Source organism: Magnolia sinica, chromosome 15, assembly GCF_029962835.1.
Source record: "Magnolia sinica isolate HGM2019 chromosome 15, MsV1, whole genome shotgun sequence".
In the NCBI taxonomy this organism is placed as follows: domain Eukaryota; kingdom Viridiplantae; phylum Streptophyta; class Magnoliopsida; order Magnoliales; family Magnoliaceae; genus Magnolia; species Magnolia sinica.
In genome coordinates, this window is record NC_080587.1 from 40811492 (window position 1) to 40838877 (window position 27386).

Genomic DNA, 27386 nt, shown 5'->3' on the forward strand with positions numbered 1-27386 from the left:
TCTTCTAAGCTCACTTGCACCTCATTTTATAGGCCTCCACAAATGGCTACCTAGCTCGTATGTGGCACATTTGAATGATGCATCAGGTGGCCCCAATTTGTAGATGATGGGCCCAACAATCAGGCTGCTCTGGTCATCAGGCAGGCCAGACATGCATGAATGTGGAGTGGTTCGTTTTTTTTTTAATTATTATTTTTCTAAAATCATCCAGTGCTTTTGCATTTCTGGCCTGCTGATGGTTTGACCTGCCAGCTCTTTGAACCAACCAGGTCATCCATGAGATGGAGCCCACTTGATGGCTGGCTTAGATATGCCACATAGGTTTGCAATTTTTGGTCACGTATGCAAGGCTCCGTGTGAGGGTAGTAAAGCTCTATATCACACTAAATAAGATTTTACGGTGGTTTAGCTGACGTATTGCTGGTTGATTGACTTTATATTTTCTCAGACGAGTATGGCAGCAGAGACCACCGTGCTTCAGGCCAATCCACTGTAACCTTCAAGGTATTTTGAATACTATGCTTGGTTCTTTATCCAAAGATAGTTTCATCATCATCACCACTGCTGTCATCATCATCATCATAGCCTTGTCCAAGATATTTGGGATCAGACCCTTTCTTATATTTATTTATTTATTTTCTTTTATAGGGGATCAAAACCTTGCAGAAACCATTGTTAATGTGCTGACATCCCTACCTTTTGTTGCTCTTGGCATCCAGGTCCCACGGTAAGTTTTTCTTTCAAAATGCCTTGAATGACTTCAAAGCAATATTGGTCTTCCCTTTACCATGTTTCACTCCTTTTGTTGAGAATGCAGGAAGAATATGAACAATGCGCTGTATGCTAATTCGTTAATTGGTGTTGGAGTTGCCTCAAGTTTATATCACTGTTCAAGAGGGGATATCAGGAAGTATTTGCGATGGGCCGATTATACAATGATAGCCACGGCAACAGTTGTAAGTGAGATCTCATTTGAAAACCATTTCAAGAATCTATGAACAGTTGGGTAGTTTCCAGGAAATCTTATCAAGGAAAGCACCAACAATAACATGCAGTTTATGTGATTCGGATAAATTCACCCACACCAGATCATATATGCCTGCTAATGAACTTTGGTTGCATTTTTTTTTTTTTTTTAATTTTTAAATTTAATTTTATTTTAATTAATTTATTATTATTTTTTATTTTTTAAGTAACAGAGGTTATATTAATAAAATAAAGTACAAGAGAAAGAGGAATCTCCCGCTTAGATAGCGAGAGAGACATCCTCCGAAGCTAATACAGATTACAATCCTATAGACTGGGTAAAGTATAACCCCATTCTGCTAAGAATAACTGAACTCTCTGGATTGTTGAACCCAATGTTTTAGAGATCCCAATGAAACATCTCCCTTTTCTTTCTTCCCATACCGACCACCAAACTGCCAACAGACACATTCTCCACATCATAGTTCTATGCTTCCCTAATTTAGGCCCAATCCAAGCTTTTATCAGACCATCTGATGAGGGAGGGAGACACCACGAAATATTGAAAGAGCTGAGAATTGCTGACCACACTTGCACGGTATGGGGGCAATGAATGAAAAGGTGTTCCACCGATTCCTCATCTGCCGTACAGCAAAGACATGTTGGTGATTATCATACCCCTCTTCCTTAAGTTGTCGACAGTCAGAACTTTCTTCTTCGCTACTAACCATCCGAAAACTGAGATCTTTGGAGGAACTTTGAATTTCCAGACTTTTCCCATCATAGTATTATCCACCCCTGAAGAGTTTGAAGCTATTGATGTATAGAGAGATTTGACCGAAAACAGTTTAGAACTGTTGCACCTCTTTTGGATGAACTACTGAAATGAATTGCAATAATTACTTAAATTAAGAGAAAATGGCCAAATTGTAAGCATCTTCCTTAACGTTTCTATCCGGGAGTATGCTTCAATTGAAATTATGTGACTTTCAAGTTGGACTTGAGGAATGTAGCTGTTTTCAGAGCTACTAACTTGATGTGAGAACATCATAATTTCATCATTTCCTTTTGATTGAACTGAATGCTTTTGCAATTTCTTTTTCCTTTTTATTATTATTTTATCAATAAATGTTTTTGCAGTACCATTTGGCTGTGTTTCCAAATGTCTCCTTGTTCAGTTGAAGCATAAAATCCGTGCAAACTGGGGGGATGATTGTCAAATCAGTAATCTAATTTGTGCTTAAACCCAAGCAAAATGCCAAAATCTGCTAGAAGTAGGTTGATGGAAAAGAAAACACCAAATGAGAGGAATGGATTACCTAGAAATTGATAAGATCACATTCACACCCATAATAAGAGTGTAACTCTTCTTTAGAAATTCCAGCGAAAAAGATATCAGTTGCACTCCAAAAGAGTCCTAAAAATAGCAAAAGCTGGAGTAAATCAAGGTATGCCAAATCGTTTACGTGATGGTAACGATATGGCCTGTTACATGATATAGGGGCGAAACGGGCCACCCTGAAGAAAACACCCCATAACGGACCGTTACAGTCTTTCGTAATGGTGTAATGGAGTAATTGCACCACCCAAAACTCATTTCTGGAAAAAAAAAAACCCATAAAAACTTAAAGAAAAATAATAATTAGAGAATTAAAAAAAAAAAAAAGATCTCCCGCTTGTTAGATGTGTTAGTAGAGATGGTGTATTGTGTGAGAATGATCTAGGATTCAATCCCTGCCAGTGTTACCTTTCGAAAAAAGGAGGAAAAATGTGCCTTTTTTTTTTTTTCCCTCTCTTTCTTCTTCTCCTTTGCATGTTCCTCTCTCTCTCTCTCTCTCTCTCTCTCTCTCTTGAAAAGCAAAAAAGCAAGGGGTATACATGGCTTTTTTATATCCAAGTTTTTGTGCAATCGGCTGGACCATAAGTTCCGGTCATCAGTGAATAACTTCCAATTTTTGATGTGTGTGAGACATCTGATCCATCCAGTAGGTTGGCCATGTCACGATGATGACTATTTGCAAAAATCAGATTTATCCACCCATCAAGTGGACTGTGCTTGTATTTTTCCATTTATCAACTGTTAATTTTTTTTCTCTATGGTGTGGACCACTTGATGTGTAGATCTGGATGATTTTTGTACTAGGTGACCCACATTTTGGGGCCAATCTAGTGGAAAGGTTGAATTTCACATGCATTTACCATTTGGAAGATGTGTTGGGTGAACCATGCCTCGTAGTCCAACCAGTTTGACTTGAGACCATCTCTCTCGCCGCTCCCCCCCCATGATACTCTTTGGGCATATAGGGCATGGATTCAATCAAGTTGGGACTGTGACCATGGGGCCCACTTTGATGTATGCGTTCATATCCACGCCGTTCATCCATTTTTCCAGCTCATTTTAGGATGCGGGCCCAAAACTGAAACAGATCCAAGTCTTAAGTGGACCACACCACTGACCATTACGAACTTCTTGTGGGTCATAAAAGTTTTGGATCAAGCTAATATTTGTGTTTTCCCTTCAGCCAGGTTTGTGTGACCTTATTGATAGGTTGGATGGAAAATAAACATTATGGTGAACCCTAAGTTTTTAATGGTGGGCATCAATGACCACTATTTCCTATGGCGTGGTCTACCTGAGATTTGGATCTACTTCGGTTTTGGACCCAAGTCCTAAAATGAGTTGGAAAAAAGGATGGATGGCATGGACAGCGTTTCAAATGGCGCCTGTAGTGTGTGCTATGCAGTGTTGCGTGGCTGTAGCGCTACGTAACGTCCTAAATAGTGTAAATCCCCTGTAGCATTACGTCCTAAATAGTGTAAATCCCCAGTAGCACATGCTACAGGGGTCATAGCGTACGCTATAGCTACGTAGCGCATAGTGTACGTAATGTAAGGTACAATGTATTTTTTTTACTATTTTATTTTATTTGTTACTTTTTTCATATTTTCTTTGTATCTAATGTTGAGGAATGTGACACTTGTATTGTACGTGATACTTTTAACCTATGGGATTTTTATTTCTTTTCATTATTGTGACTTGTGGTTTCAATTAGACATTATTATTTAAAGTTGTTTGCTTAAAAAGTTGTTGATGTGATAATTATTTGATTTGGCTTATATATGTGGATTGACTTTTAATACATGATAACTAATAAATCGTTTGAACATCCTTTTAATTGATAAAATGAATAATCTTTTAGGCATTTATATATATATATATATATATATATATATATATATATATATATATATATATATATATATATATATATATATATATATTTCTTTCTAGAATCTTTATATTTTTATTAAATCTCTCTTTTGAGAGGATCGTGTAGCTCACTCTACACGCTATGTATTTACGCTACACGTTATAGAGGGTTGAGCGCTACACATCATGCTACTACTATTTAAAACACTGGGCGTGGATATACAACACATACATCAAGGTGGGCTGCACGGTTGACCTGACTAAATCTACACTCGGGCGATAATGCTTGATACACTTGCATGCAGAAAATTGTACACATGACATATTACAAAGCTATTGTAGTGGACCCTCCCCCACAAGAAATTAATTTAATATTATATGAGCCAATAGCCCACATATCTAACCATTGTTTTGTGGACGCTTTTTTTGAAATAGGGCCATTGGATATTTTTCATTTAAGTGGTACCCCAAATATAGGAAATCAAATATATTTAGGAAGTGAAATATAGGTGTTTTGCAGCCAATCCAAGCCTGTCAGGTTCATTAAATCAACAAACAGGCTGAGCTATCATGCTTACTAAAGAGTGGACTGTTACGCCATCATAAACATGTCCAAAACTAGACAAGAATACATATTTGTAATCCTCTAATTAAATGAGATTTTTCCATATTTTCTGGAATTTACTGGGAAAAAAAGAAGAAGAAGAAGAAGAAGAAGAAGAAAAGAAAAAAAAAGAAAAGAAAAGAAGAAGAAGAAAAAATTGTCACGAGGGACGTACATTATGCCCCCGTAACGGAAATGGTTTGTAGCATTACTCCCATCGTTACCATTATGGAATACCTTGGAGTAAATTCTAACCTTAATCCATTGTTTAGGTCCAACCCTTTATTTTATCATTTAAATGAACCATCCATTTTTTTGGGGCCCACCTTTGATGGCCTATCCCTCTCAATTTTTTATTTTTTATAATTTTATAATTTTTTTTTTTAGAGAGATGATTGAAATTTATTAGGACCATACTAAAAGCGTGAAAGGAATATAACCCAACTCCACACCTCAAAAAAAGAGAGTAGAGATTGACAACTTTAACAGTCTTTACAGAAGAGGCCCAACCCAACACATACATTTAATCTCCTTGATAACTTCTTAAGATCTATTATCCTTAAAAAATAAAAAAATTAAAAGGAAAGAAGAAGACCTATTTTAAAAATAACACTTATTGGGTTTCCCCCAAATGGACCACAAAACTGCCAAAATAAGCAATCTCCCTAACTCTTTCCTGCTTTTTCCTACCCCACCTCTATGCCAAGCCCATAAGAGATTTGTACAATCTTCAGCATTACTCATGTGATGTGAAAAACATTTAGAAAGTAGTCCTACATGAGCAAGAGGTGATCAATTAACTTTGCATTTCCCATGCACATCAGACAAATCTTTGGAAGAATAATGGATCTTCTTTGTAAGTTATCAACAATTATCACTCTCTTTCTCCCCACTAGCCAAGATAAAGCTGCCACCCAAGGGGGAGCTCCATACAACCATAATATATGAGATGGGAAAGGGGTGAAGATGAGGTGAACCACAAATCGGATTAAAGAAGGATCAAATGGAAAAACGACTCGAGCTATGAACTTGGAATCCTCCTCATGAGTCAATGGGGTTGCATTTTCCAGGGGAGACAACAAATTAGCTAGTTCCAAGAATTCATCCTCAGACAGATTCCTACGACATAGAGGAGCCCACACCACAATCCTACCAACTAACGAGTAGCATCTGGCCACAGTAGTGAATGTATTAGAAGCAATTTGTGCAAATGTGGGGATCTCTTCTTGGAACGTCCGGTCTCCACACCAAACATTTGTCCAAAAGCGAATGCGATGTCCACCTCCCAATGAAAAGGAAATCCCTCTGTACAAATGCCCAACCGGTGTAATTGCTTTCTAAATACTAGAAGCATGGTATAGAGAAGTGCTCGTCATTTCCCAGCCCCCCTCCTTCACATCATATTTGCCAGCTATAATCTCCCTCCAAAGTCTTCCCGCTTCACTGCTGAAATGCCATAGTCACTTCCCAAGCAAAGCCATATTTGAAGATTCAAGGTACTTGATCCCAACTCCTTCTATAATCTGCTTGCAAATGTCCTTTCACTTTAAAAGATAGGACTTTTTATTGATTTATTTATTTTATTTTTATCCTGTCCCTTGCCACAAAAAGTCTCTTCTTAAGCTTTCCAATCTTTCCAACATTTACATAGGGCATTTAAATAAAGACAAAAAATACGTGGGCATATTGGAGAAAGTAGTTTTGATAAGAGTTAGATGGCCTCCCAAAAATAGATATTGACGCTTCTACCCCACAAGCTTCCTTTTGACCCTCTCGTTAACCTTGTCCCACAAGTGACTAGCTAGCATACCTATATAGAGTGGCAAGCCTAAATAAATTGAAGGAAAGGACCTAGCTTTATAGGCAAAGATTATCCAACTGCCCTAACTCTTCACTATCCACATGGATTCGAAGTATTTTAGACTTTGCCTCATTAACACTTGGCCCATAAACCACCTTGAAGCATACAATGATTTTCCGAAGATCATCTATTGATTCCACATCCACGTCACAAAAAAAAGAAGAAGAAGAAGAAGAAGAGAGAGGGTATCATCAGTGTATTGGAAGTGGCTAATTTGAGGCCCCCCATTAGCCACTTGGAAACCTTTAATTAGCCCTGATTCCTCTCCTCTATAGAGCATCTTGCTTTGTGCTTACTTGATCACGATCGTAATTGGATAAGAGGGTCGCCTTGCCTAATACCCATGGACTTGAAGAAACCTTTGGGTGACCCATTGACCAGAATGGAGAAAGTAGCTAAATGAATGTAAGCACACATCCAACTCCATTTTTGCCCACACCCCAACCTCTGAAGCATGTAATCAAGAAATTCTTACTCAACAGTCAACACGATCGTAGGCTTTTTTTTATGTCTAGTCTGCACATCACTCCGCATCTTCTTTCCTTGTTTCTAGAATCAATACATTCATGGGCACTTAAAAGCCCCATCCAACATCTGCCTCCTAGAAATGTCCCCTGGTTCTCAGAAATGACATGCGATGGCACTTTCCTACCAAGGCCAACACTTTAGCAATAATCTTATAAGGACCCCCTATCAAACTGATAGGCCTAAAATCTTTAATCATCTCCGCCCCTTTGACTTTGGTAATGAGGCAATGAAAGACACCCCTAATACATTGGAAAGGGAGAAATCAACCACAAAATCCATCACATACCCTTTGATGAGCTGCCTTTTTTTTAAAATGCCATAGGGAAGCCATCAGGACCTGGGGCATTCTCACTACCCAATTGTTTTGGTCGAATGATGATAACAATCCAATCAATGGATGATCCCTACTATTAGTTATATTAGAAAAGGTTTGATCATGGATTGGCCATCATGTGGCCTACACTTAATGATCCATCCCTCTCAAATCACTTTAATTGAATAGATTCCACTAATCATGCATGTGAAGGACCCACTTCTAACCTTCTTGGTATCCACCAATCTCTCATGAGACTGGAGAGATTGAGAAGGATGCAGCCCATATGATTCAAGCTGGGTGGAAGAAATGGAGATGTGCCTCCAGAGTTTTATGTGATTGTTGTATACCATTCAAAAAGGGAAATTTCATAGGATAGCTCTATGACCAGCATGCTTTATGAGACAAAATGTTAGGCAGTTAAGGACCATGTTCATAGGACGAGTGTAGCTGGAATGAGGATGTTGAGGTGGATGAGTGGCAAGACAAGGATGGACTTAGAAATGGATGCATTTGAGGGAACTTAGGAGCAACACCAATAGGTAATAAGATGAGGGAAAGTAGATTGAGATGGTTTTGTCATATGCAATGGAGACCAAGGACCATGTTGGTTAGGAGTGAATTGTTACATGTTGAAGGCTCTAAAAGGTCAAGGGCAAGGCCCAAACGGACGTGGGTGGAGGGTATGATGACCAGTGGTCTAATTGAGGGTATGACCCTTAATAGCGTGGTAGGGGGAAACCGGATTCATGTAGCTGACATTAGTTAATTGGGAAAAAGGCTTAGATGATGATGATGATGATGATGGTGATGATGATCATGACGTTTACCAAACATGTTTATTCAAAAGCAATTCTCACTCACTAAACATTTTTTTAGAAATTGTTTATTGCTAATCCATTTTGTACTTCGTTGAAGTGATGCCAAATTTGCCCTAAATAAGTTTCTAAAAATGGAAAATTAATATAGAGCTACTGTAGTGCATCTCAAAATTATATGGTGGGTTCCCAATCACTCATGTTGTTGGGTGTGACCCACCATTGCCCTTCACTTGGGTTGTGATTTGCCCGTGGGCTGCATCAAAGTAATGTTTTTCTGAAGGTTAAATCTGATAATGGTGGCATTTAATTTGGTTATTGAGCTGCCTAACTTGTTGGATGCTGCCCCTTCAACCATGAATGTCTGATCTACTAGTTTGCTTGTAAAGCATGAAAAGTAGGTGTAGAAACTATTCTAATACACAATGGCATATGTCAGTATAATCACCGCCGATAGAGAATATTGTTCTCAAATTACTGGAAAATCCTAGATTTCTGTCCGGGATCCATATGTCATTTAAAATAGTCAATGGCAATTCAATTGGTAGAGTGTGAATTCTAAATAGTGAAGTGTTCTGTTGAAAAGTTAGACAACAATAGTAAAATCTTACAAGGTGGTTTAGCCATAGTGAAATTCTATTTTGAAGCTGACATTCTTGAGTTCTATGCAACTCCCTCCTAAGGGTACAGATGGTAAATATTTATTGACTTCGGGATTGTTGTTGTTTTGTCCACCATGTTTACATGGTATATACCATAAGGAGGGGGATTGGACCTATGGTAGCCATCCAATCAGTGGCCTACAAGATGGAATAATCAACTCAAACAATCTACATTCAACAAGCAAAACATTCAACTGGGTGGTCAGATTGGCTTACAGGGCAGGGCATATGCATGGTGGTCCACCAGAACAATAGTTCTGACAAGCTCATGTTTGCTATGTGTACCATGCAGAAGGAAGTGCATAAAACATCTGTAATTGAACTGCATTGCAGCATTTCTCACTGTCATATGATGGTTTGCAGCATTCAATTGGTTGAGTGGTAATATCATTGTTTGTCTTTCAGATTACTTCTCTCGGTCCTTTGCACCACATAATTTCATTTCATTCATTCTAAGCAGTAAATGGGCATTTTTCTGCAGTGTCTTTCAAATGCTCTCAGGAATGAGAATCCAAAATTAATAATGGCAACATCTGCTTTTCTTCTACCTTTCCAGCCATTAATGGTTTCAGCTGTTCACACAGGCATGATGGAGGTAAATGGTTTAATCAAAAGCTTTTCTCGAGATTTGTCATTAGTTTTTTGATGTGTAGTACCAGTTGTGCAATCTGCCCTTGTACTGTGCCATAGTAACACTAAATAACTCTACAATAAGAAATCTATGATATTGTTTGGGGTTTAGTCGTCAATTACTATAGTTTCTTTACTCAGTTGTACTCCCTATATAAAAATGGAGTTGAATTTAGTGTCCTGGTTTGAATTTGATTCCTATTTTGTAGGATATAACAGGTTCTAGTTGTTGGATAAGATTGGGATTTCTATTTTGAGAGGATTGTATGGGATCAAGTTTTCCAGAAAGAATTGCTATGTATTGAGGCTATGAAAATAATCATGCTCGCATAAACCATAGCTCTCTCTCTCTCTCTCTAAAACACATCCAATTCACAGTCTGAGGATCCGGGTTAACTGTCTTTTATGCCATTCTCTGCATCATATTTTATTTTCAGTGTTTAGGTGTCAAAGAAGTTTGATGCTTTATATAATTTATGTTAATTGTTGAGTACAATTACGTGGATTGCTGCAGACTTTCCTAGCAATGCAGTCTCATATGCATGAAGGTTCATACGTTAAACATCACTAGAGTTTCCATCACAGCTCCATTTTCTGAAATTTTCCTTAAATGACCAAATTACCCTGCTGTTGTCATCCTACGTGAAATGTAATTGTCAGCATTTTGAGAATATTGGTTGGTGATGAATTTTTCAAATACCATGAAGATGTTGCCTAGATTTGCCTTCACAAATGCTTTTGATGGGTGGATTTCTCATCTACCATAATGGTAACTTTTATGCTGTTGGAATTCTATTTCAGTTAGCAAGAATGACCATGTAATGCAAGGGCATTTTCACACCGGGCTCAAGTGGGGTGGCTTGTGTGAAGTGGGGGTACACTCAGGGTGGGTGGCCCATGTGAAGTGGGGCCCATGAGGGGGGTTCGGTCAATGGCCTGACTTGGGCTATGAGATACAGGGATTGATTCATCATGCTCTATCGGTTCGAGCTCTTAAAGCAAGTGGTTAGTTGTTATGTGTCAAAAGTGGTATCAGAGCGAGAGGTCTCGTGTTCGAGACTCCTCATCGGGGGTGATTAATGCATGAGCATTTTTACATCGGGCTTGAGTGAGGTGGCCTGTGTGAATCAGGGGCACACTCAAGGTGGGCGGCCCGTGTGAGGCAAGATCCATGTGAAGTGGGGCCTATGAGGGGGGTTCAGCCGAGGGCCTGACTTGGGCCTTGATATAAAGGGATTGAGTTGCCACGCTCTATCAATTTGAGCTTTTAAAGCAAGTGGTTAGTTGTCCTGCATCACCATGTATAACCTAAACTTACCATGCCACAACACTCTATCCTAGTATTTCACATTTGTAGGACATCCAATGTTGTCCAAAAGACAGACCCCAAGATCCCTTGGACGAAATCAAGCTAATATATTGATCAGGTAAGCACGTTTATACATTGGGTCAAGTTGCCCACTGTCTAGTGATTTTGATGGCATGGCCAACCTAATCAGTGAATAGACTTGATTTTCAAACCAGATGTTCTTTGTGACGGGGCCTACCTTTTGCATGGCTCAGATGTCATATACACCTGACTTGTTGGCCGGAAAAGAAGTGTAGCATGGTAAAGCTCTGAAGGATTCGAGATGCTCGGCTGGATCTCCGGCTCCGGAGTAGGGAGTAATCTGAGGCATCCGAAATCTTGGCGGAAGTTGAGATCTCATGATGTCGTCGGTAAATGGAGGCTCTGTTTGCTCTAGCATGACTTCGACGGAGGTAGGAACCCAAGGACAATACGCTTGTTGGATGTCACTGAGCTATCCTCGGATTTCTCTGAGCCCGGCTTCCCATGGGACCTCATTCTGTACGACAATCTCTATTCTCACGAGCCTTCCCATGCCTCCTTTTCTCAAGGGTGCGGCGCAGGTCGGAGTCTGAGAGTACGGTGGTTCTTGCGGTATGCACGAGAGCTCGGCTAAGCTGCCCGGGTCGTTCCTTTATCACGTGAGAGTCATTGGGCACTTGAGGAGGTCAGGACAATTCGGCTGACGCATCTACTTCTGCACCACGATCATGATGTGGTTGTTGTCTTTCCAGGACCCGCATACGCGGTCGACGTTGCCAGTTAGAGCTTCGACCTGGCTTTCTAAGGAGATGAGCTGACCTCCTTTGTTGCGGAACTTTTACGCCGCTGCTGCAGGAGGGTTGGTATGAAGTTCTGAAGGCGGATCCTGGAGATTTTCAGGTTGTTCCTTTGGTGCAGGGGTTGGTGTAGCAATGGCGGCCAAGGCCCTTTTCCTCCCTTTAGCCCTTGCAGGTGTTGATGGAGACATGATAAGTGAATTTGGAATGGCTTCACTATCGTTTCCCACAGACGGCGCCAAACTGTTGATGCTGAGATCTGGTTCTCTGCTAGCCCGTCGTGTACCTACAAAACCAAGTGACAATAGGGGCCCTGCTTGTAGTCGGGGACCCTCTGATGTCTAAGTTAAAAGAAGCACACAATAGGCTTAGTCGAGTTAGGGTAGTAGCGCATACCTCTTCCTGTCAGTCAGATCCTTATTTAAAACCCTTTGACAACCCTCACGTGTATAGTGGTGAATCAATTTATGTAGATACGTATCATAGAAGGGATCTTCCCTTGAATACACAACGCTAATTTCGGGATGATCCTCGACGAAGATCTTGGGAAGGGAGCCCTTCCCGTATATGGGAGGGGATATTCCCTAGTGGTCAGTATCTGAGGCCGAGGTCTATAGCTGAGACCGAGCTTTAGGTCATTGGTCGGGGTCTAGTCATGAGGTTAAAGCCTTTGGTCAAGGCCAGGTCAGCATTCATATCCGTCCCTTGGTCGAGACAATGAGATGTTAACTAGGCGACCAAGGCCACCACTCACGGTTGGTGCCCGGATTATTCGCGGAGGTAGTGGTCGGCATCTGAGGCTGAGCTCTTGCCCAACCTCTCACCTGAGCTGTTTGCCTTCGTTGTTTCCATCTTATTCCAGCCGTTTGGTCAGTCCAATTTTACCCATAACAAATGTGATGGGAAAATGCATCGACTGACTCTGAGGGACTTCGGGTGACTGACATAGGTAACAAATGTATGGGCAGTCTAGGTTTGTAACCACTAACAATCTCGAATGGACTCGTACCCGTTGACCTATTAACTGAACTGTTATATGCAAACTCAACGACAAGCAAGACTAAGTTCCAAGTTTTAATGTGTTCACCCACTAAACATTGTAGTAGATTTCCTAGACTTCGATTGACAACCTTAGTTTGGCCATAAGTTTGAGGATGGTAGGCAGATGAGAACTGGAGTCTCGTGCCCATCATGTGCCATAATATCTTCAAAAAATAACTAGTAAACTGGACATCCCTGTCAGATACTATGGTCTTAGGCAAACCATGTACTCGAACCACCCCCTCAAAGAAAATCTTGGCTATGTTGGACACATATGATGTTTTTGAACATGGGAGAAAGGGGGCCATTTTGGAGAAATGGTCCACGACCACAAAAACGGAATCGTGCTTTTTAATTATCTTGGGAAGCCCAACCACGAAATCCATACTGATGTCTTGCCATGGTGCATGTAGCACTGACAATGGCGTGTACAATCTAGTATTCTGCTTCTTCTGTTTTGCTAGTTGGCATGTTCAACATTGCCTTAAAATTTTGGCTACGTCTCGCTTGAGACTTAACCAATAAAATCTATCCTCCACTAGGGCGATGGTCTTATCTCGACCAAAATGGCCAGTTGTACCTCCAACATGAAGCTTCAAAACAAGGAAATCTCGGAGGGAAGTGTGGGAGATACAAAGTCGGTGTCCTTTTAAAAGGAAGCTATCTTTGAGCATGAACTCACCCGAACTACGCTGGTTACTTAAGAGTGACACGTATGTTCCCCCAAAATCTGGACACATGGGATACTCGTCTTTCAATTGCTCGAACCCGACAACTTCTACACTTCATGAGTTGAGCAATGTCACTCTCCTACTAAGGGCATCGACTGGTTTGTTCTTGATCTCGGCTCTATGTTTCAGGACAAAGGAATATTCCTGAGAAAGCTACCCACTTGGCATGCCTTGGGTTGAGTTTCTTCTGGGAATTTAAATACCTTAAAGCCTCGTGATTAGAAAACAAGACATTCTTGTGGTAGAAGATAATGATGGCAATGACGTAGTGAATACACTACTGCATAAAATTCTTTGTCATAGGTGGAATACCTTTGTTTTACTTCATTTAGTTTTTCACTGAAATAGGCAACTAGATGACCCTTTTGGCTTATTATTCCTCCTATACCTACGGCCGAAGCATCACACGCTACTTTAAAGACTTTAGAAAAATATGGAAGACGCATGATGGGAGCCTCTATCATTTTGCCCTTAATATCTTTGAACGCCATAGCTGTGGCCTTTAGACCATATGAACTCCCCCTTTTTAATGCAATCAGTAATGGGAGGCATAATAGTGCTGAACCGACAATAAAATGTAGCTAAGCGATGAAAGCTTCTCACATTATGTATGTTCTGCGGTTCAGGCCAGTCAACTATAGTCTTAAATTTTTCTGGATCTGCTCGCATCCCAACAGATAACATTATGAATCATAAGAAGACAACCCTATCAGACATGAATGAACATTTCTTAAGGTTCATACATAACCACTCCGCCCTAAGGACAATATAGACCTGCCTTAAGTAGTCGAGATGCAACTCTTTAGTGGTACTATATATGAGTATGTCATCAAAATAAACCACTAAGAACTTGACTATGAAGGGTCTCAAAACATGAGTCATCACACGCATAAAAGTACTGGGTGCATTAGTTAAGCCAAAGGGCATGACTAACCACTTGTACAACCCATCTTTTGTCTTGAAGGCCGTCTTCCACTTATCTCGTGGGCATATGTGTATTTGGTGATACCAGTTTTTGAGGTCTATCATGGAAAAAATGGTGGACCTAGCCATCACGTCTAACATATCATCAGGCCTTGGTATCGGAAACCGATACTTGATTTTGATCTTATTAATGGCCCTATTGTCCACACACATCCGCCACATACCATCTTTCTTAGGCGTTAATAGCACTGGTACGGCACACAGACTCATGCTCTTCTGAATGAAACCCTTTCGCAGGAGCTCATCTACCTGCCTCTTCAACTCTGCATGCTCTGCAGGGTTCATCCTGTAACGAGGAAGGTTCGGTAAAGTAGACCTGAGACGAGATCAATGGCACGCCGGATGTCCCACATAGGTGGAAGTTCATCTGGTAAATCCTTAGGGCATACATCATAGTATTCCTCTAGAACCGGGGTCACCTTGGGGGGCAACTCTACATGAACCTCGGGTGTAACTTCTCTAGCCATTACGGCGTACATTGTCAAATCATCCTCAGTCTCCTTTTCAAACTCTTTTGCGTTTATGATATGCAGAGACTTTGGATTGAATTTCTTCTCTTCTTTCCTTGACTCTGGTTTTCACATCCCTAGCCTTGTCCGTGGGGCTCTTGGGTGACAACAGATTAATCTTAATTTTCTTTCCCTCTTGCATGAATGTACACACATTCGAGTGACTAAAAATCGTGACATCTCTATCGTATAACCATGGCCTCCCTATAATGATGTGGCCTATATCAATAGGCAAAATATCATACCACAACACGTCTTTATATGAACTGATCTAGACAGGGACTAAACACTGCTGGGACATGGCCATAGAAGACGTGTCAACCCAAGAAACCTTGTAGGGTTGAGGGTGTGGGATGAATTTCAAACCCAAACGAATGACTGTGATAGTTGAGACCATGTTGGTGAACTACCACTATCCACGACGACTTCGTAATTTTTGTCACTGCTCTTGATAAACATGTAAAAAATTGTGCTTCTGCTCTAATCATCTCTCCTTGACCTGTGCTAAAGCACATTTAATTACGGCTAGTGGTGCAGCCTCTGGTTCTTCTTCTTCATAATCACTAGCACCTATCTTTGGGTGATATTCCTAAACTTCGTAATCACCCACATCATCCGCATTTTCATTTGACTCACCTATGACTAAGGCTTTCCTGCGAGTCTTTACCATGCACTGGTATGCAAAATGACCTGTACCTCCGCACTCATAACATCTCAAGTGATTACCATTGCCAGGATTGGCACTAGGATACCTTTGCCCTTATCATCCTTAGGCTTAGGTGGTGCACTAGGCTGCGCCTTAGGCTGACTTCCAACGTTAGGTTTGGTTCCCTGAAAACCAGATCTAACATTAGTCTCGGGACTCAAAGCGTCTCGTGACAGGAGACTTTAGGTAATGCTCTAACTCCTGTACAACTTTGTATGCTTGATCCAAGTCACCTATTTCACGGGTCATAAGCTCACGTTGCAGATCCATGCAAAGACTCACCTTAAAATGCCTCAACATCACCGAGGGATCCTCCTGAATATCACACCGCATAATGTACTCAAATTTTGCGATGTAATCTGCAACCGACATAGATCATTGGCGTAATGTTTACCACTGATCTAGGAGCTTTTGACGGTAAGAGAGAGGAAGCTATTTTTCCTTTAAGAGCTCCATCTCTACCCAATGCGCTACTGGGACACCCCTTGATCTCTCGATCCTAGTCTTCGTATTTGTCCAAAATAATTTAGCTTGACCCACAAGCTTCATCTTTCCAAACCACACTTGTCAGTTCTCAGACATCTCATACCATTCGAAATAATGGTCCATGTTTGCTAACAAGTCAATGAATGCCTTTGGGTCAAGGCGCCCATTAAAAATAGGAGCATCTACTTTGATACTCGACTGCGAGCTGCGGATTTCGCGCCCCTCCACGGCCTACCCCTCGGCCACGTGCTCCACGATCTCGATTACGATTTCCCATCCGTTCCCCGACTACTCCCCCAACTTGAGACTGATCATCCCCTCCAATGTTGGAGATTTCTCATAGGGACGCTTATATCTGTACGGATATTCGTGTTCCTAGATTGCGCCTCAATGGCGGCCAAACGTTGGTTGATCATGTTCATCATCCTAGTTAACTGCTCCATGTTCAAGATCGGGTGTAGACCAAACCCTCTACTAGTCCGAGTGGGCATACACTATAAGACTCAACTTAGGTTTCCTAAAATACAACTCTCGTAGACTGTTTTGACACAAGATTATGAACACCGATGATCCCAACCTTTAGAATGATGCAAATGTGGAAATTTTTAGATCTAAACTCTTAATATGATGCAAATATGAAAATTTTAGATTAGACTCTAAATATGATGCAAATATGAAATTTTCATATCTAAATCTATATTCTATGCATGAAATCCTAGAAAAATAAAAATCTAAACCCTTGATAACTTGATCTAAGACGACCTAACCAAAAATTGGTGTAGGACGGCCTAATCCAACCCTAAATGAATGCGGTATTTAAAAGGGCCAAGTTTATGCAAAAATGAATGTGGTAGTTAAAAGAGGTAGATTTATGTGACGATTAATAATATAATTCAGCATTATACATCATAAAACAAGAAAGAACTAGGGAAAATTCAGCAATGATCATGGCCATCCATTACAAACAGGTTGTATTGAACCTTAAAATTTGAATTTAGTCAGAACCAGTGAAAGATTGGACTTTCGTCTTGCAATAGGTTCGTTTGACAATCCAAGTGGATTTTCTAATATAGAAAATATGAATATTTTAGATTGGGAAATCTGGAAAATTTAGAAAAATTGATGATGGTTCTTTGATTATAGTTCAAATCTATGGCCTTAGGTGATAGGATTTAAAGAAGATCAAAATATGTATATGTGGAGATCAAGATCTTATGATTTGGATTGAAAAGAAAATGAATAGACTTCTAAATCTAGAGAATTTAGAAGAAAATGAAGAAAAAATATTTAAAGAAGAGAATACCTTGAGAAAAGAAAGAAGTAGAGAGAATGAGAAGATGTGAAATCACTTCCTTGGGCCTCACGTCCTCTTCCAATCACTAGAAGACGAAGACGGAATCATCCAACCTTGAAGAAGCAAAAGCGCTCTCTCTCTCTCTCTCTCTCTCTCTCTCTCTCTCTCTCTTTACATAACCATAACATAGCATCTTTTTAGGTTTAGGGCAAAACACCCTTATAAATTCGGAATTACATTAAATAACCAAAATACCCCTATTAAAAAAAGTTTCAAAAAAAAAAAAAATCGCATAAAAAATTGTGCGTGCTCTCAAAACTCAAATAAATAAAGTATTCATAAGATAAACTTAAATCCAAGATGCCCAATGGGCCCCAATGATAGTGCAATGAAGGTGGGTTGTGACGACCCAACTGTTTGATCACACCATCCTCGCAATCCAATGGTCCAAATTATCTCCTTCAAGCAACTTACACATGTCATGAATGCATGTGTTAGGTCTTCAACCTCTAGAGACCTGACCCGTACCTGTCATCTAACCACATTGACACAGGTAATGCACACATTCTGCGTTGATATACTTTGAATGGTCTGATGTCCGCATCATTAATGGTATGAGTTGCATAGATTGCATGAATTTCGAGCCATTTTGGGAGCATTCTAGTGGTACTAAATTTGCACGACCGTTATGAGTTCACTTCATGCTTCATGCATTAACATTTTAGGCAGCTAAATGTTATCTATGTGTGTGTGTGTGTGTACATACATATACATACATACATAGATGTGTTTGTGTGTGTATGTACGCTAAAATTGTCTCATAATTAGATTCATGCTCATATAATTTTATTTATATTGAATATGTAGAAAATTAAATATAGGAGGTCTGAAGCTAGCCTAAACTTTCTTAGGTTAATAAAATTATTAGGCAGCCCGAACAACATTCTTACCAAAGAATGGCCTGCTACATCATCATAAAGGTGTCCGAAAATAGAAAAGAAATTTTGAATCTCCTCATTTTTTTCGTTTGAATTTTCCTAATATTTTTTTTCACATTTTTTTCTTAAAAAACTTTCAGCTGTTATGGGGCTGTAATGTAATGGTTCAACAGCTGGCTAATACGCCGTTTATTACCATTATTGAATAACTTGCACCAGACAGCTTGGAGGTGTAACTCTCTCCAAAATCTCTAAATCACATAAAAGGGCCTCATATAAGCCATGACATTGGGTTAAGCCCACTTGATGGAGCCTTGGGCTGATCCTTTGGATAAAACAATCATTAAGTGGGTCACAAAGTGGGCCCGCTGATTCAAATGACCTTAAGCACCGGAATGTAAACAAGAAGCATATCAATAATAATAATAATGTCTAAACATAAAGTTTAATAACCATAATCCAAAATTAGTCATGAAAGTACGTCTAACAATTAATGTTCTCTTGGCCCTATTTCATGGACGGCACACCGATCTATATTGGATGGTTAAAAATTAATAAATATCTAAGGTCTTAATGCAACCATGTATGAACAAGTTTGCATGGATGAGAGCTTAAGATTGCTTAACACATCTATTCCATTTACCTTCAGTTAATGTTTGTCAAGTGTACAATTGCTAGGTGCCTACATATCAAGCATTGGGCCCATGTCTAGCATGAAATTCATCTAATCTGTCCATCGTGTGCACCCCATCATGTTCTCCTTGGCCCCTAAAAATCAGGCCAATCTAAAATTCAGTAGGCCACACCATAGGGAACAGTTGGATGGGGACGCTCACCATTAAACTTTCCATATTGTTTATGAGGTCTGAAATGTAGTGTACATTTCACCCAATCCATTCAAATGATGAATTTGACCAAGATGAATGGACACTAAAAAAATAGGCCATTACAACAATTAGGTGGGCCAAACCACATGAAACACTCACGATGGGGACACCCACCATTAAAAATGTCCAGATTGTTTGGGCTCATTTCCATCTAATTTAGTTAAGTTGATGCATATGACTCGGATGAATTGACACCCAAAAAGTAGGCCATTCCATCACAATGGACCCTACAAATAATCTTGGAAGTTTTTAATTGTGCGAGTCCCAATCAAGCTGTTAACCCTAGTGTGGCCCACCTGAACAATCAATTGGCTTGAATTTTTTGGGGTATTATTAGGGAATCAAGAGATGCAAATGATGGATGGTTTGGATTCCTAAAACCATCATGGTGGACTCCACATAAAAATTTGGAAGATTTTTAAAGGGTGATGTCCCATCCTAGTTGTTCCTTTTCCATTTTGCCCACTTGATCAACCAACCGGGCTGATTTTTTTGGTGCACTACAATGACTTCACGGGATGCACATGATTGTGGATTGGACTTCTCATGAACATCACCATGGTCCCAACATCTGGGTGCATGGGTATCAACCTTCGCACTCTGTTTGAGTATTAAACACTACCTTTTCTTTATTTTTTTTTTTTTCTCGCAAACGTAGAAGAGGGCAATGATTGGATCCATTGATCCACAGATGAACAACTTGAATTGCATTTAATTTAAATAAAAACAACAAATTACCTCATTGGATGGAGATTGCACATCACTGGGAGAGTGAAAAATCTGTTGCTAGAATCTGCCTCTGGTCGCCAGATCAGAGACAAGGAATGACCAGTGTCTATTGATAATGATTCTCTATTAAATGAATCCATTTTTTTGTTCAAATTCTTGATAATCATTAGAATTTGCTGTGAGAGAAAATGAGAATTCGTTGGAAACTGCCTCTCGTCGTTGGATCATAGAGAGAGGGCCACGGAATGACCAATGTCCATAGATAATGATTCTCCATTAAATGGATCCATTTTATGTTCATTTTTTTGATAATCAGTAGGGCCATTTCATGTTCAATTTTTTGATAATCACTAGGGAGAGATTACCGGTAAACCTTTTACAACTTACTGATTTGGTAAACCTTTTACAACTTACTGATTTTACAACCTATGAGTTCACTACATGCTTCATGCATTAAAATTGGACTTCCTTATCCTCAGAGAGAGAGAGAGAGAGATTACCGGTAAACCTTTTACAAGTTACTGATTTTACAACCTATGAGTTCACTACATGCTTCATGCATTAAAATTGGACTTCCTTATCCTCATGCTTATCATATTTGTATCGGCTTAATATGATAGGTAATGGGATCTGTATCCCGTGAAAGAAATGCATTGTATTAGCATAATACATAGCTCGCATAGTGGTCATTACTAATACATGCATATAAGGGGCCTTGAATATCATTGTTTTGCATTTTTTCCCCAAAATTTTCCTTCTTTTCATTTTTTTTTTTTTTTTTTTTTTGGGTGCTTAGGGATTGCTTGAAGGTGATTTTCTACTACCTGTTTTCAAGATTGAAACAGACGATTTGGGCCCAAATTGAAGAATCAAAGGTTCGAAGCTAGTTTCAGGGGTGTTGATATCTGTGTGTGGGCCTATTGAGTAATTGGGTTGTGGGCCGTTGGTGCTTGGGTTATTTTTCTTTAAGTTATTTATGTTTTTCCTATTTTTCCCTCTTTTCTTTCTTTAAGTGCTAAGGGCATATTTGTAATTATACATTTCTACATATTAGAAAACAAGGTTGGATGTCCAGTCTCGAGAGTTTGGTTTGAGAGTTGTTGTGATGTAGGACAACCAACCACTTGCTCTAAATGCTCGAACTGATAGAGTGTTGCGAATCAATCCCTATATCTCATAGCTTGGACCCCACATCACATGGGTTATGTCCTCGGCTGAACCCCCCTTGTGGGCCCCACATCACATGTGTTTCACCTCACACAACCCACCTGCCCCAAGTGTGCCCCCGCATCCCTTTGGCCACCCCACTCGAGCCCGGTGTGAAAATGCCCTTGGATTAATCACCCCCGGTGAGGAGTCTCAAACACGAGACCTCCCGCTCCGATACCGCTTTGATGCAAGACAACTAACCACTTGCTTTAAAAGCTTGAACTGATCGAGTGTGGCAAATCAATCCCTTTTTTTGTGATGGGTTGTTGATTGTTTGGGTGCTACTTTTTAGGTTTTTTTTAATCAGATTTTTGAAGCTTTTTTCTGCCAATTTTCTTAAAATACTGGTTTTGGCAAATAAGGTTTGCTGGATAGACAAGTTTGGATAGATTTCCTCGAGAGGTTTCTTCCAGTTTTTCTTAGACAACGGTTTGCATCGGCTAGGATTTGCTGGAATTTCCTGTTAGGGCAGAGTTTTTAGATGCTTTTTGCTCTAATCTTTTAGCAATCTGTTTGAGGACAATAATCAGGTAATTAAGTTTTTGCGTGAAGATTGTCAAGATTTGTGAAGACTATCAAGCTTTGTTAGTCGTAAGATCTTTTTTCCTTCTTTTTGTGGGCTGCCTTGGAGCTCTTTTGGATTTTTGTTTTGTATTCTATTTATTTATTATTTTTTTAGGGCTTTGCTTGTCATACTTTTAGCTATAGATGATTATGGCAGTGACTTGGTATTGGTTGGTGTAAGGCCTTATCTTTATCATTCTTCTATTTGTTTGAGATTTACCATGGCTGTATCTTCTACATTTGAGATTGTCGATCCTATCAACTCTAAAATGGAAAGGTTCGTTATTCATTTTGAGAATCCCGAGTTACAAATTACAACACAAATATATATATATATATATATATATATATATATATAGAGAGAGAGAGAGAGAGAGAGAGAGAGAGAGAGAGAGAGAGAGAGAGAGAGAGAGAGGCATGATCACCTGTGCAACTTTGCACACGTGTCATGGGCATCTAATCCGAACTGTTCATGTGATGCGGAATCCCATGAAATCCCAAGGGATCAATTTTCACCCTGATCTAAAACTCTGGTGGGCCATAGCAAAGAGAGATGCAAATCAAGGGAGGAAACTGTTTTCTTTTTTCATGGCACACCAAAGTTTTGGATCAAAGTAAAAGTTGGGCCCTGGGGGTTTCATGGGGTGTTGCATCATGTGGACCGTTCAGATTTTGGACTCACATCACATATGATGAGTTCTAAAAAAGTTCACACGAGTTTCGTGCGAACTGGTCTGAGCATTCGGCTATATATATATATATATATATATGGGAAAAGGTTCTATGCGGTCGAGCTCATGGGAACTTCCCATGAGGTCGAGCTATGTGGGCCTCACCATGATGTATCTCGAACATCAACACCATGCATTTGATGGGTCCCCTTTAAATTATGGGATATCCCAAAAACCAGTCGTATACGGAACTCAGGTGGGCCATACTGTCGAAAATCATGTGAAGACATGCCTAAAACATATAAAAGCACTTGGTGGGGCGCACCTGAAATTTGGATGTGTTTGAAACTTGGTCTGACCCCTCATACAAGTGGGACACACATAATGGATGGGCTGGATTTGTGAACCACATCTCGGTGGGCCCAACAAATGATTATGAATGTTTTAATGGAGGGTAACCCCTCTCCACTTTTGTATGTGGTGTGGCCCACACAAGTCACGGATTGACTTGATTTTTAAGCCATAGGCCCACCATGGAATGTTACATCTGACTGATGGGGTAGATGTTCGACACGCATCACGGTGGGCCCACACAACTCGACCTCATGGGAAGTTCCCATGAGCTTGACCGCATAGAACCTTTTCCCTATATATATATATATCCTAAATCGACTAATCATGCTTGAGATGTGTTCAATTTGGAGATATTTGCCCCTTCTTTTTATTTGGTTTGGTTCCTTTTTCTTCATATCTCTCTCTCTCTCTCTCTCTCTCTCTCTCGACCTTTTTTCTTATTTGCTCTCTCTCTCTCTCTCTCTCTCTCTCTCTCTCTCTCTCTCTCTCTCTCGACCTTTTTTCTTATTTGCTCCCTTAGGTACACTTGGCCACCCATAAACTCGACTTTTTAATGCAAATTTTTAATTGAATTATGCCCCTACTAACACTCACATAGTATTCACCAATGATATTCTATCTATTTATTCCATTCTACCCTATACTGCCACCCTACATCTTCATTGTCATGCTTGGCCATTTTTGTGCTGCAAACTTTCAAGCACCAACCCCAACTCAATAAACAAGTCCACTCTCCACATCCTACAACTACAACTACACCAAATTCTCATTGCCACTCTACAAGATTGTTTCCACCATCCACTCTTGAAAAGCACCAAACATAAAAGCCATAATCAATAAACTAATATGGACAAAAGTGTTATTAACGTAATTAAGTAAACCACAAAGTAACTCATAGTCATCTTGTTTCAATATAGTACAAGGAGGGGGAAAAATTCAAATCAAAATAAGGTGGTTAATGTTGCTGGGGATAAGAATACTTCAACCGCATGCACAAACACAATGTACACTCGATGTGGAATGCACAAATCAGCCTAAGATACTTCAATTTCGTACCCAAATGAGCAGCGATGATTGACACGTGATCACTTTTCGTATGTAGGCCATTTAAGGGGCCAACACTGAAAGAAACCCTAGTTTCTCAAGGGATGCTGAACACAAGGAATGCATTGAAGAAAGAAAAAGACAAGAAGAAAAAGTATTAGAGAGTGGAAGGAAAAAAGAAGGGTGTTCAAACTTTGATTGATCACCATCTTGATACTATGTAATTTGATATAGAAGGGAAGAGAGAGAGGACGGCGGGTGGCAGTGGAGGAAGAGACATGAAGTGATGTAGACCTTGAGGGTGAGGCTTACACATGAAGGTTAAGCCTCATGCAGTTAAGCCTTGGGAAGAGCCTTGGATTTTTCTTCTGTCTCTTCTTGAGGCATGAGATATTCACATTTGAACACTGGGATTGCGGATATTGAAACCCTTGAGCAGTCCCATAAGGCTTTGATAAAATACGTTAAAGTTTCTGTTCAAGACTTCCATAACTTAAGAGCAAGGATCAAGAACTCATCCTGTCTAGATCTTAATGTGGTACTATTTTGGCATTGCAAATCCAATGGTCTCTTGTCAGATTCTCCTCATTATCAGGTTCAGTTGGCTTTTCTGCAACTTATGGCAATCTCTCTAGCTACTGCAGGTTTCAATTTCTTTGTTCGGCTTAGCCCTTGAATTCCTTGTCCTTTGTTTTGTCGAAATAGGGGCAAAAGTTGTCATACAAAATATAAAATAAGGAAATCAAATCAAGAAAACAGACATTCACCACAGTTTATTTGCAATTTGGGTGAGACATGCCATGACTTATTTTTCTAAGCAACCAACTTAAGAAGTCTTTTATACTAAATTGCTTTTCTTTGTGGATGAGTAAATAGACTTGGGAAGATTTTATTGTCAACCGGTCTTTTAGGCATTCTTTATCTTTTGTTTCTACTTTATGGGATGTTAGGTTGGAGGTAGAATCCCACAGCCTGCTCTATACTGCAATATGAAAATATCACCTTTAAGGCTTTTTTCTTTACTTTCTTTTTAAATTGAAGTGCTTTGATTTCAGTCGAAGCTACAGCCATAATGCTCTTAGCGTTTCGCTTTTAAGCATCAAATGCACTGTTGGGAACAAATACTGTGGTGTTGCTTACCCAAGTGGCTTCTTTGCTGAAGTCTTTGGAAAGATGGGGATTCATGTGGCACGTTAATGATACACTCATGTTTTGTGTTGCTGCTGTTTTCAGTTAATCTGGACTCTATCATCCTTGTTTTGTCTTTCAGGTTGCATTTGCGAAAAGAGCATTTACAAAACCAGAGCTGAGGATGGCACACAACTTGCATAAGATGTCATCCATCCTAGGAGGTGCGCTTTTTATTGCTGATGATTTATTCCCAAGCACTCCATACATTCATGCTGCATGGCATCTTGCTGCAGCAGTTGGTGTTGGGACCTGTAACAAACTTCTTGAGTAGAACTGCCCCGAGGGCTTGTTCTACCTCTACGGTGCAAGTATCCTCCATCACGTGTGTATTTCAAATCAATAAAATGTATATGCCATTGTTTCAAGAAGAAGAAAACAATCTTTTATAAGATCTATTCGTTAAGAAATGCATTATAGCTTTCTAATCTTGCCATCTGTATTATATGAAGAATGTTAAGTCAGTTTGCATGTGGAGAGACAGGAGGAGAATTGCAGCACACGTGTAGGAAATCTGGGCCTTCTATAAGGTGGAGCTTCTGTGAACATGTGCGGGACAATAAATCAGCCTGGTCCATTTGTCAAGTGGGTCATATGTGCATGCCTATTGAAACACACCATCCATCTATGACATAACTGCTGCATGGAATAAAGAGGAGGTCATCATCTTCTCAACGATGGCCCTTCAATAAAAATATCTGGAATGAGAAATAAAATTGATATTATTGAATCAAAAGTGCTGATTACAACGGATCTGATGGTCTTACGTGAGCAAAAGAGGCCCTATATTCTTAATTTGACTTGAAACAGGGTACTTTTTTGAAATGGTAAAAATTTACATAAACCAATCCCAAACTCGTCAGTAACCCGTACATGACTAAAACAGGGAACTCAACCACAACCGGATGCTTCAAATGCTAAAAATAAAGAAAATAAAACTAACTAAAAATAGGTAGTTCTTACTTGGAACTCTAATTTGATCCCTAAAATGATCTCATTTTGTGAACTCGTTTGGAGGCCAATGAATTTTAGGTGATTGGATATACCATAAAGTTTGTTGATCGCAAAGTCATGGCCTTCGGAAGATATAGTGCAAGTTTAGGTAATTTTCCCAATCGGGACCCTTTTATTTTCTTCCTACTACCAATGTTATCTAAATTGTATAGTTCACGATTTGAATACTGCGGTATCTCGATTCTGGTCGTCCGCCTTGGATACTATTCTCTTGCTACTACCAAGGTTATCTAAACTGTACGGTTCACGATTTGAATGTTGTGATTTTAATCATGTTATTATTGTGAACATGAATTGTAAGGTTCTATTCTACCGTAATTCACTGCAAAAAGGTGAAAAGTCCTTTTGTTTTTTAAAACAGATTTCCCATCTTTTTTTAGTCTTTTGCTTTTAAAAGGTTTTTAAGGCCCACCCACATTGATGAAAACATACTTATGTTTCTTTTAATAGAGAAGATCTGGAGTTTTTGAGGCTTGGGGAAAAAAAAAAAACAGAGAAAGAATTCGACATATCTTTGTTGTTGGTCAACAGGATCAAATGCGGCTTTCTTCATTGGGATTCTAAATCTAAATAGTTAAAATAATAATTGTTGAAGTCAAAATCTGGACCACCCTCTACTCAATGCTACAAACTTCCAACGAACCCTGGTCCTGTACAAAGGGGTGAGTAAAGGAGACCCTGGCTTAGCCGGGGGACCTTCCGATGCCTAATTCAGGCTAGGGAATTTGGGTCTAAGTCGAAAGTAGAGAGAGGGTGCGAGATATTGCATACCTATAGCAATGGGGTCCCCTAGTATTTATACTTGTGGGTAGAGAGGATTGTGTCCGTTAATCTCGGCACGATTTACTCAATCAAGTATATATTGTAATCGTGGAGATATTATCCACAATTTTTAGGTCGTGCGGTGTATCGTGTCTTAAGGGCGCATATCCTTGGGCGAGATCTTCGGTCACGTCCGCATTTAGGTTAGTCTCTGGGCTCGGCACACAGAGTGTCCTCACCCAGGCTCGGCCTCAACCTGCCCTGACCCGAGGTTAAGTATTAGTGGCCAGAGTTCGTCAGTAGATCACTGGGATCGAAGTTCGCTGAATGAAACTGAGGTTGAGGACTAGAGCTCGGCTTAGCCATCCTTCTTTGGGTGAGGACGGAGGTTTGGATCGGCTAATCAGGGCTATAGTTCGGAGTCGTGATCCATTAGTGGAGAGCTCGTCTCAGCTAACGTACAGTTATAACTTAGGGGTTGGCTCATACTTGACATGGTATCCTCATTCTGAGGCCTTGTTAACTGATTCGGGTAGCTCAGGCCGACCCTGATTA

General features: G+C 39.9%; 1 protein-coding gene across 4 annotated transcripts in view; it reads left to right on the forward strand.

Annotated features, from left to right (window-relative positions):
* The window catches only part of LOC131227894 (uncharacterized), a 35463-nt gene extending 9980 nt beyond the window's left edge, over positions 1–25483 (forward strand). For 2 of the 4 annotated variants that reach the window (XM_058223724.1, XM_058223723.1), the window contains 5 exons: positions 449–504; positions 649–727; positions 818–956; positions 9445–9558; positions 25138–25483. In XM_058223724.1, coding sequence (XP_058079707.1) covers positions 449–504; positions 649–727; positions 818–956; positions 9445–9558; positions 25138–25329 — 580 coding nt within the window. In that variant the 3' untranslated portion in view covers positions 25330–25483. Of the gene's footprint in view, positions 1–448; positions 505–648; positions 728–817; positions 957–9444; positions 9559–20821; positions 20901–25137 lie in introns of all 4 variants that reach the window. The other 2 variants (XM_058223726.1, XM_058223725.1) reach the window with 2 other exon arrangements.
* The last annotated feature ends 1903 nt before the right edge of the window (positions 25484–27386 follow it).